General features: G+C 39.2%; 1 protein-coding gene across 2 annotated transcripts in view; it reads left to right on the top strand.

Moving 5' to 3' along the window:
* Positions 1-2,242: 2,242 nt before the first annotated feature.
* rab28 (RAB28, member RAS oncogene family) overlaps positions 2,243-12,457 on the top strand; it is a 51,256-nt gene continuing 41,041 nt past the window's right edge. The window contains exon 1 of one of the 2 annotated variants that reach the window (XM_020452993.2): positions 2,243-2,485. In XM_020452993.2, the coding sequence (XP_020308582.1) occupies positions 2,411-2,485 (75 nt within the window). In that variant the 5' untranslated portion in view covers positions 2,243-2,410. The remainder of the gene's footprint in view (positions 2,486-12,457) is intronic. The other variant, XM_020452992.2, reaches the window with a different exon arrangement.

The raw sequence follows: 12,457 nt of genomic DNA, 5'->3' as shown, positions 1-12,457 counted from the left end.
ATTAGGCTACCAAATGAATATCATTATAGGGTGTTTGACATTTTATGTGAGAAATGTATCAAAATAAACTTTACCAACCTACCTAAACATTTACTAGCGTAGGCTGTATGTTGTACCACACAATGCGAAAATATATTCACACGTATTAACAAATCATGCATTAAATAGGACCTATGTAGTCTAACATTATGCATAGCCTGAAGATTGATTCTCACATTTGTTTTTGTTCATACATATTTAAAATAGTTATTGCTTTATTGATTTATATATATGTACTCACCTAAGAGAAGGAAAACCTAATCATAACCCATACACATACTGTATTATGCATTATGTTATTAGGGATCTTTAATAATGATTAGGGATGATCTCTAGTGACTAGTCCTTCCAACAAGCAGATGTAGCTATTCTATATTAACATTAATATTGTAACAAATGTCATTACTATACCACATGGCTATATCTATTTGCCCATGTGTCCTCAAATGAATCTCTACTTTTCCTCTGCATTTCCAAACAACCAACGTGAGACGGGAGAAAATGAAAACGTGTTATTGTTGTTTTTGGATGAATCTGGGCCATACCTGTTTAGTGAATCGGTGTCCCCTCTCGACTGAATATGTGCCCTTTTCCGTGCCATTACACCACTGCCTTGGATTTTCCCTGAAGATTCATATTTAAGGCTTTATGTTGCGGAAAAATAGTATTTTTTGTATTATGAAAATTAATTTTCCATTCTTACAGATATTTATGAGGGTTCTGATGGTACCCACAATTGAAGAACATGTGCAAGATATTGGCAATAATATTTTCTTAGATTTCATAACTGCCCGCTATCATGTAGCCCAAAAATTTCATTTGAAATCAATCAAACAATTTTTTACGTAGCATCTGTACTGGAGTCTATTTTGTTTCACTACACAGTAACAACAATATCAAAGTTACTTCCGTATAACACATAATTATGTTCAATAACCTACACATTGCATGCTTTGTGTGTGCATACCTGTGCCTTTTGGTCCAGTTTAGGGTCTTTCACGCATATACCTTCACAATACTCCTATAACTATCTTGGCACCCTCGCTTACCACGTTGATGGGCCAATATTGACCTGACAGTCACTGCCACCGGGCACAAACCGCTCCAGGTGCAAATTCCTCTGTATTACCTGCTGGTCGGCCCCGGTGACCACATAACATCTCCTATAACAGACTGAATTAAACTGACGCCATCTTGAAAACGGTGTAATTTGAAATGAATACATTTATAACTATTTTTAATGAACCATTAACTTAAATTTAACATAAATTAAAATCAACATATTACTTTGAAGATATAGGCTATCTAGGCCGAATACAATATGCTTTTGCAAAGTAACAGCTACATGCATTTTCTCACGTTTATCCCTAAACTAAAATGAAAAGGATATTCTATATATTATATTCCATACTCCTCTGCAAACGACAATGATGAATGTGCTCCCAACATGGAGACAGCGACAGCATTAATTGGTGTAACATTTTAGTCACTTAGTAGCTGCTCATCAAGAGTAATTTACAGTAGCCAAGTACGTCCATACTTGTTTCTTATTGGTCACCCGTGGGAATCGAACCCAGAACCCTGGCGTTGCAAGCACCATGCTCCAGCAACTGGGCCACATGGGATTAGTAAAATTATAATTTATACCACGTCTGAATGGATCACTATGATTGAGTAGCCGCAATCCCATATGAACACAATTCAGGTCTACTGAATTTAAAATCCATTAGGGCCTCGGGCTACCTGGGAATTTGAATATTTTTTTATGGACCATCATGATGAATAGGCTAGGCTAGGAGATGTGGAACGTTTTTGAAGGTGTATAGCTACATACTTTAGTTCATACAGTTATTTTATGCAATTTATGCTACATCATGTGGGGGGAGAAAAGTATTATTTATGGAATGGTCAATACTTTTAAATTCTACATTTCTTTATCTGGAAAGAATGCCTCTCAGTCTTTGACCTTGATTACCATAGCAACAAGGACGCGTAGTCTATGGTCACTGTTGAGCGTTCAGGTCCTTGGACTGGTCCATTGTAAAGCAGTTTTATTCAATGAACATTTTAACCTTCTTTATTTTCTATTCTTGGATGATATTTTTTTAACATAAAAGTTGTAACATCAAATGTGTCCTTAATGTACAAGTATTTCAGTTGGCCGATAAAGGGTTTGTAAATAACAGGCTTACAAAACATAAATGGAACATGCCTGGCATGAGTGGCTGGTGAAACATGGCGTCTGCTGCTGGGTCTATTTTAGCTAACTGATTAGCAAGCTAGCTATATTCAAAGGCTTTGACGATATTACTGTGAATAGCAGTAGCTACATTTTCAGTACAATAATATCTTAATTGCAATATATTTCAATATGTCGGACTCAGAAGAGGACAGTCAAGATAAGCAACTTAAAATTGTAGTCATCGGAGACGGCGCATCGGGGAAGGTGAGGGATTTTTAGATTAGTTCATAGTTAGCTAGCAGCTAGATTTATTATTTTGAGTTACGTTAGCTGGCTAGCTAGAAACATAGCTATGCCACTTGGGCAAATTACTGTGAAGTGGATAACTTTAGCTCAGAAGTATCTTACAGAATTGTCCTGCGTAGCTGCGTGTGCTAGACCAACGTTTTGCCTATGCTTGTTAGCTGCTAGCTAACGTTAGCTCTTCAGACAGGTAGAACCGTGAACCAAACCACCGAGGTTTGTCAAACAGGCAGTGTTTTTTGTTTTAGCATAGCTAACTATAGCCAATGCTGCTAATTTAGTTGGTTAGTTACTGTCTTAGTTTTTCACAACAGGGGCCAGAGTGATGTTAATAGCATTAGTTCGCGTTCATGTGGAGCTAACTAACGACATGGAACAAAGTCTAGTCATTGTCTATGATGAGCGCTAGCTACTGTCTTCTGAATTATCTTCCCAACAGTCAGTGTCAACAGAAAGGACAATTACGCCTGTGGTGCATAACATGTTTCCCGGCCACACAACCTGGTCTCATAGACCAGACGCAACATAGTAAATGTAAATCCGGGCTTTTGGGATGGTTACATAAGACTAGGCTTGGACACTTGACATTTTTAACAATGCTTTTTTCAGATAAAAACGAGTTCATTGTACCCAGCCTTATTTTAGGGTATTTTTCACCTTGCCAGCTTCTATTAGTTCTATTGAGTACCGTGGCACCAACTCGCCTTCCAAAAGTTCTATTCCCAGCCTATTGTTCTACACCACAATGCTTGCTTTGCTCTTGTTGGCAATGAGAGCTGCCCACGTTGCTGGTAGTTAAAATGTAAACAACAACAAAAAATTACTAACGGAACTCTGAGGTCGTCCCATTGTTTCCCATAGGGAAATATAGGCATGTCTGTGTTGCCAAATATCTCGCAATGTGTATATTTCGATTTTTGCAAATTGGACACCACTTTAATCATGAAAATCTCCTCTTTCTAATTATGCAAGGCTGGGCAGCATACTCGGTTGTCATCAAACGCCAGCCCCGAAATACCTTTTTCCCTTGGAACGCTGAGCTCCCCTCATTTGTTTTCCTATGGAGAGGCATGTTGGTATATTTTGCCAAATATCTCGCAATGCGTATATTTAGATTTTTTTTCAAGTCGGACACCATTTGAATCAGCATATTCTCCTCTTTCTAATTACATAAGGTTGGGCAACGTACTCTGCTGTCATCGATCGCAAGACCAGAAATAGTCAAAAGTAGAACCCCCCCCCCCCCCCCCCCTACTTCCTCGTTATGCAGACATAAGCACACTTGGCACCATCGAGATGTGGATGTTTACTATCTACACAAGTCATTTTTCAGTTTCATCCTAAGAACAGATTGTAGTGGTAAAATAAAAAATATAATTTTTTTTGGTGCCATTTAGGCGAAATAGAATTCTAAGTGTTACTCCAAACGTTTGATTCTATTCATTTGCTATGGGCTCGCGCTAGTGTTCTAGCTTAGCTAACATTCTTTTGCCATTTTTCAGCCTAATAAGACATAAGGTTACTTAAGGCTAAACGTGTTGGGTGGGCGTAGGTGTATAACGCAAATGTCTAGTAACCCAAACATTGCCTGTTCAAATCTCATCACAGACAATTTTAGCTAATTAGTAACTCTTCAACTACTTTTGAGCTACTTTGCAACTACTTCGCATGTTAGCCAACCTTAACCGTTATCCCCCCTAACCATCCCCCTAACATTAACCCTTTAACCTAACTCCTAACCTTGACCCCTAGCTTATCTAACGTTAGCCATCTAGCTAATGTTAGCCACATCAATTTTGAATTCATAACATATACATTTAGCAAATTTGTAACATATTGTATGCTTTGCAAATTCGTAACATATATTGTACAAATTGTAATTCATAACATAATATATGAAATGGATGATGGGCATCCACAGTTTAAAAATACCATACGAAACCTAACATATTATACTCAATGGAGTGTCTCAGATTTACTAATCCGAAATGCTCTGAGACCAGGTTAGGCCACAGTGACCCGGTCCATGGTTGAAGAACATCAGGAAAGAGACAGAAGTAGCACCCTAGTCACATTTAGGGCGGATGAGTTCAGGATATTATTTTTTTATGTCATTGTGGAATTATGTTTTTCGATAAAAAAACAACAACAAATTGATAAAAAATGAAATGCTGAAATGTCTTAAGTCAATAAGTCTAAATAAATTCAGTAGTGAAAATGTGCTTAACAAGTCACACAACAAGTTGCATGGACTCACACTGTTTGCAATAGTGTTTAACATAATTTTTGAATGACTACCTCATCTCTGTATCCCACACATACAATTATCTGTAAGGTACCACATTGGTTGGTAGACTTTCCAATTGTTGACAAAACAAAATACGCTAGCCAGGTTGGGATCTTTTATTGTCGGTCAATTTAATTATGCGAGAAATGGTGGTGGAAACCCCATTATGTGCAAATATTGATATAATAACCATCGTACATGGTGAACATGGACATTAAAGTAAAACTGACAACCTTTTAGGAACATGAAATCTTATTTAAATGTTCATTAACACCCCCAGGAAAAATATGACACTTTTACAAATATTTTATGACCAGTCATTTTCACGTTTTCATAAATTCTTAGAATGTTTGGGAATTAACTTCTGAACTAAGGTATTTGTGGAAATTCTATAGCAATGTAGAGTGGGAAAGCGGCCATGCGTTTGGACAATTAATAGACACTGCAGTAAATAAAACCTAATTAAAAACATCTTTCTTGTCTGAGACCGGAGTCTACACAGACCGTTGTGCCATAGCCAATCAGAGCTACAGTAGGTTTTTATGCAAATAAGCCATTTGCCACACAGGCCTGCCATCATTCACTTTGAACTGAACTGTGTGTTTACAGGCAGTTGCAACAGCACACCTTTATATCATTAGAACGCAATTGCCAAAAGCCACAAAATACACCTGAATGGATTTCTGCAAATATGTAAATACCACGGGGAGACCTCTTACATTTTGGAACTTTACAGACCTGTTGATCAAACAACCTTAAATGGTAGGCTCTCTCTCCCTCAGTTATTGAACAAGATCAACAACTAATGCTAGCCAGAGCAAGATTAACTAAAATCTAACAAAGAACTGCACTGTTAAACAATGGGGAATGTAGCTTACTCGTCCATCTGCAGCTTGCCTACCAATGCATTCATATTTGTCCTAACCAAGCACCCAAGCTAACTGGCTAAATTTGGCTAGCTTGCTAGCTAGCTACTTCCAGGCCCAATGAGAGCACTCCTCACTCTTACAATTTTACTCGCCGTAACAGAACTGGTTAGGGTGTTTACACGTTATCTAAAGTGTTCGCTACTATTACTTTTTTTTGCCTACATTTACTAACACCGGTCATATCTGGTGTGTGTTGCGCATTCGTAAAAATCATACGTTTTTCAGCGTTATGGCACCCAGTCGAGAGTGCTCTGAAATCATGCATTTGCAAACACGAGATATGCTAACTGGATAACAGTAGTTCAAGTTCTTGCAAGCTAACTAAGTAACACCTGCGTCTTTAGCTGTGTATAGCCACCCGAAAAACGATATGAGGGGAAAAAGTTAGTAACCTCTCCTCCAATAACATTACATGAAATCCTCCTAGCAGCTAGCTAAGTAGCTAACGTTAGACTCCGTGTTTTTAGACTCCGTGTTTTTCAATGGAACTGAAACAGTACATCCCAAATGGAGGCGGCAAACAATGTACCAGTCCAGCTGTGATTTACAAACTGATAGCAATAGTTTTTGGACTACCAAGAAATATATTGGTGAATTATATTAATCATGCTGTGAACTGCATCCATCTATTCTGCCAACAATACCTTAGTGTATGTCATGGAATGTTGAGTCATCAAGGCAAAGGTTGGCTACTTTGAAGAATCTAAATATATTTTGATTGAACTTTTTTTGGTTTTATTTCATAGTTTTGATATCTTCACTATTATTCTACAATGCACAAATGAGTAAAAAATAAAGAAAAACCCTTCAATGAGTAGGTGTGTCCAAACTTTTGACTGGTACTGTAAAGTATGCACTTTTTGCATTTGTCTTCTCTAACCGTTTTTGACATCTATCCAACATATTAGCCCATCGCATGATACATTGTTATTATGCTGATTTTTGAATATTCGTATGAAAACCTAGCTACCGTCAAATAATTTGTTCACTGCAAATTCACCACAAGAATCCCAAACAGATATAGTATTTAGCAAAAAAAGGATCATTTAAAACCTTGATTAAATTGGGATACGATCACGTATAGTGCATTCGTAAAGTATTCAGATCCCTTGACTTTTTCAACATTTTTGTTGCATTAGAGCATTATTCTAAAATGGATTAAATAGTTTTTTTCTCATCAATCTACACACAATACCCCATAATGACAAAGCAAAAACTTTAATATATATATATTTTTAGCAAATTTATTACAAATACAAAAAACGTATAAATGTATCACATTTACATTTGAAGTCGGAAGTTTAAATACGCTTAGGTAGGAGTAATTAAAACTAATTTTTCAACCACTCCATACATTTCTATGGAACAAACTAAAGTTTTGGCTAGTCAGTTAGGACATCTACATTGTGCATGACACAAGTAATTTTTCAAAAAATTGTTTACAGACAGATTATTTCACTTATTCACTGTATCACAATTCCAGTGGGTCAGAAGTTTACATGCACTAAGTTGACTGTGCCTTTAAACAGCTTGGAAAATTCCTGAAAATTATGTCATAGCTTTAGAAGCTTCTGATAGGCTAATTTACATCATTCGAGTCAATTGGAGGTGTACCTCTGGATGTATTTCAAGGCCTACCTTCAAACTCAGTGCCTCTTTGCTTGACATCATAGGAAAATCAAAAGAAATCAGCCAAAACTTCAGGGGAAAAAAATGTAGACCTCCACAAGTCTGGTTCATCCTTGGGAGCAATTTCCAAACGCCTGAAGGTACCACTTTCATCTGTACAAACAATAGTACGCAAGTATAAACACAATGGGACCATGCAGCCGTCATACCACTCAGGAAGGAGACACGTTCTGTCTCCTAGAGATGAACGTACTTTGTTAGCGAAAAGTGCAAATCAATCCCAGAACAACAGCAAAGGACCCTGTGAAGATGCTGGAGGAAACGGGTACGAAAGTATCTATATCCACAGAAAAATTAGTCCCAAATTGACATAACCTGAAAGGCCGCTTAGCAAGGAAGAAGCTACTGCGCCAAAACCACCATAAAAAAGCCAGACTACGGTTTGCAACCGCACATGGGGACAAAAATCGCACTTTTTGGAGAAATGTCCAAAAATAGAACTGTTTGACCATCATTATGTTTGGAGGAAAAAGGGGGAGGCTTGTAAGCCGAAGAACACCATCCCAACCGTGAAGCACGGGGGTGGCTGCATCATGTTGCGCGGCTGCTTTGCTGCAGGAGGGACTCGTGCACTTCACAAAATAGATGGCACCCTGAGGAAGGAAAATTGTGGATATATTGAAGCAACATCTCAAGACATCAGTCAGGAAGTTAAAGCTTGGTCGCAAATGGGTCTTCCAAATGGACAATGACCCCAAGCATACTTCCAAAGTTGTGGTGAAATGGCTTAAGGACAACAAAGTCAAGGTATTGGAGTGGCCATCACAAAGCCCTGACCTCAGTCCTATAGAAAATGTGTGGGCAGAACTGAAAAAGCGTGTGCGAGCAAGGAGGCCTACAAACCTGACTCAGTTACACCAGCTCTGTCAGGAGGAATGGGCCAAAATTAACCCAATTCATTGCGTGAAGCTTGTGGAAGGCTACCCGAAATGTTTGACCCCAGTTAAACAATTTAAAGGCAACACTACCAAATGCTAATTGATTGTATGTAAACTTCTGACCCACTGGGAATGTGATGAAAGAAATAAAAGCTGAAATAAATCATTCTCTCTACTATTATTCTGACATTTCACATTCTTAAAATAAAGTGGTGATCCTAACTGACCTAAGACAGGGAATTTTTACTAGGATTAAATGTCAGGAATTGTGAAAAACGAAGGTGCATGTAATCTTCCGACTTCAACTGTATTTTTACCCTTTACTCAGTACTTTGTTGAAGCACCTTTTGCAATGATTACAGCCTCGAGTCTTCTTTGGTATGACCCAGACAACCTTAGCACACCTGTATTTTGTGAGTTTCTCCCATTCTTCTCTGCAGATCCTCTCAAGATCTGTCAGGTTGGATGGGGAATGTTGCTGCACAGCTATTTTTAAGTCTCTCCAGAGATGTTCGATCGGGTTCAAGTCTGGGCTCTTACTGGGCATTTCAAGGACATTCAGAGACTTGTCCCAAGGCCACACCTGCATTGTCTTGTCTGTGTGCTTCGGGTCATTGTCCTGTTGGAAGGTGAACCTTCGCCCCAGTCTGAGGTCCTGACCACTCTGGAGCAGGTTGTCATCAAGGATCTCTCTGTACTTTGCTCCGTTCATCTTTCCCTCGTTCCTGACTAGTCTCCCAGTCCCTGCCGCTGAATAAAATCCCCACAGCATAATGCTGCCACCACCACGCTTTACCGTTGGGATGATCCCAGGTGTCCTCCTGACGTGACACTTAGCATTCAGGCCAAGGATTTCAATCTTGGTTTCATCAGACCAGAGAATCTTGTTTCTCATGGTCGGAGTGTCTTTGGGTGCCTTTTGGCAAACTCCAAGCTGGCTGTCATGTGCCTTTTACTGAGGAGTGGCTTCCGTCTGGCCACTCTACCATAAAGGGCTGATTGGTCGAGTGCTGTAGAGATGGTTGACCTTCTTGAAGGTTCTCCCATCTCCACAGAGGAACTCTGTCAGTGACCATCAGGATCTTGGTCACCTCCCTGACCAAGACCCTTCTCCCCTGATTGCTCAGTTTGGCTGTGCGGTCAGCTCTAGGAAGAGTCTTGGTAGTTCCAAACTTCTTCCATTGAAGATTTATGGAGGCCATTGTGTCCTTGGGGACCTTCAATGCTGCAGAAATGTTTTGGTACCCTTCCCCAGATCTGTACCTCGACACAATCCTGTCTGGGAGCTCTACGGACAATTCCTTCGACCTTATGGCTTGGTTTTTGCTCTGCCATGCACTGTCAACTGTGGGACCTTTATATAGACAGGTGGGTTCCTTTCCAAATCATGTCCAATCAATTGAATTTACCACAGGTGGACTCCAATCAATTTCGAGTCTCTTAGCAAAGGGTCTGAAGACTTAAATAAGTTATTTCTGTTATTTTTCATTAATTTGCCACAATTTATAAAAACCTGTTTTCACTTTGTCAGTATGGGGTATTGTGTGTAGATTGAGGAATAAAACAAAAACATTTTTTTTTTAATAACAGCAAAATGTGGAAAAAGCGAAGTTTTTTTTAATGCTTTCCCGAATGCACTGTATTTATCTCTATTTAAGTGTGGGTGTACGTGGGAACAGATTTCCTAAATGTATAATCACTGAGCTGATTTCCTGGTGACTTCAGTCTTATGTCCAATAATGAAAAAAGCTATGAAAAAAAAAACTGTTGTTCGTAATGGTTTGTACACTATATGCTCCAGTCTTCATTTGTTCCAAGGGAGATTGCCAAGATGATCAAAGTACTATTACTGTGTGACAGCTGTTTCAACAATAGCATAGTGGATTTATATCTGGCATGAATCCAGTCTTGTAAACCTATTAATCGTACCTGACCCTTAATCCAGGTTGCATGTGTTGTTGGAGGGATTTATTTGTCAACTTTTGGACCATGGTACTCTGGTTGTCTTGATTTTACTAGGTTAGCCAGTGATTACAGGTAAGCCGCAGTTGCTGCATTGCCTAGTACGTGGTAGCATAGCAGCCTAGATACAGTGCATTCGGAAAGTATTCAGACCACATTTTGTTACGTTACAGCCTTGTTCTAAAATTGATTACATCTACACACAATAACCCATAATGACAAAGGGAAAACAGGTTTTTTGAAATTTTTGCAAATGTATGTATGTGATGTATAAAAAGATGCCTTATTGACATAATTATTCAGACCCTTTGCTATGGGACTCGAAATTGAGCTCAGGTGCATCCTGTTTCCATTGATCATCCTTGATGTTTCTACAACTTCATTGGAGTCCATCTGTGGTAAATCTATTCAAGAGGGGCTATATTCAGGAGTTAAAGTTTTCTCAGTTGACTCCCTGCTGCAGAAGCAGCGCATTAACATGACCGTTGTTGCTTTGCAGTCATGACCGATTCATTCATATGAACCAACAGAGGGGCAAGTCTCAGTCCTCAGAAATAGTATTGACCTCGCTCCAGATTGCACACATCTTTAAGACTCATATGCTGTTATTCTTGTTAAAATCCCTCTACATGTTTAGTTTTCTTAATGAGAAGCTTTCAGTTCACGCCTATGCTCTTCTATTACGTTTAGAGTAGAACCAACTGTGGTAGAAGTTTAGTGGGAAGAGGCTGGAGAGTTCTGCAGGGATTAAATGTTCAGGCGGTGTCTGGGTCATTGTTAGGTTATTTGCTTTCTGTCATCACGGAGGCCAGTAATAAAACCAGTCACCATTCTGGACACACACAAAAAAGTAGAAACTTGTATTAACCTCACCTTAAACTATTTCAGCCTTTTGTTCATTCTCTTCCTGGTAGATATAGGCTAGGCCTATATTTTCCAGACCTAGGCGCTATAGCCTACTTTGCAGAAAAGCCTACATGCAAATGTTCAGTTTTATTATTTATTATGGACAAATATTTTGTATGAGATTGCTTTGCCTGCATGATCATAATGCAGGTAAATGTTCCAACATTTTATTTTATCAGTCAGTTAGGAACAAATTCTTATTTTCAATGACGGCCTAGGAACAGTGGGGTAACGACAGATTTTTACCTTGTCAGCTCAGGGATTCGATCTTGCAACGTTTCGGTTGAGGCTACCTGCCGAGGCTACCTGCTGCCCCCCCACAAAAATGAGATTTTCTACAGCACAGACAGCTGGCAGCAAGGCAAAGAGGTTGTCATGACAATGCTGCAATGTTTCTTCTTCAGTGGATCTCAGAATCCTCAAATTATTGTGTGAATGTGTTGCAGTGATTTGAAGGGTTTTTCGGCCTCACTAGTCTCTTTAAAGTCATTTCTCCCCCTCTGGGAGAAAGAAAACAAATGGAGCAGTTACCCTATGTAGGCTCAACTAGAAAAATGAATGTTCCCAGTCTGAGAAGTCCTTCAGGCGGACAGAGAACACACACAGCTTAGTTTTCAGTAGAAACGCTACATTAATAACCCCCCCCTCACACTGCTGCCAGGTGTCAGTTCATCACTGTCTCCATGACTTACCTGTTTGTCTGTTTTGGGCAGAAAACAGGACCCATACCCCCATTTTGAATAGGCACCAGTGACTGACATCTTGAATGCTGTTTCCCCCCTTATTAATGTCAATTTGCTCAGCAAATTGCAATCGGATCAGTTTTTCTTGGATGGCATCTTGAGGGGTATTTTCACATGTGGTTGTCCATTCAGAAAAATGTAGGGGAGATGTGTAAAGGCTTGTCCACCACCTGAGGTAGGAGCTGTCAAAAATATGGATACTCAGTTTCATCAGGCGTCACGTGACATTACAGAAGCTTAAGGACTTTTAACTCGACATATTTGTGTTGTTGAAATAGCATAGCATACATGTAGAGTAGGAATTGATAAACTATCCTAAATCTAAGATATGTAGGCTACTTGTCAGCATATGGTTGAAATGGAAGGATCCTTTGTCGACAGGAAAGCACACTAAGCTCACATTAAGTATTAGTGACGTCACATCATGGACATACTGTGTCTCTTTCTCTCTTTCTCTTTCTCTCTCTCTCTCTCTCTCTCTCTCTCTCTTACCTCTCTCTCTCACCTCTCTCTCTTTTACCTCTCTTTTACCTCTCTTT

This window comes from Oncorhynchus kisutch, linkage group LG19, assembly GCF_002021735.2.
Source record: "Oncorhynchus kisutch isolate 150728-3 linkage group LG19, Okis_V2, whole genome shotgun sequence".
In the NCBI taxonomy this organism is placed as follows: domain Eukaryota; kingdom Metazoa; phylum Chordata; class Actinopteri; order Salmoniformes; family Salmonidae; genus Oncorhynchus; species Oncorhynchus kisutch.
This window is presented reverse-complemented; position numbering and strand designations above follow the sequence as displayed.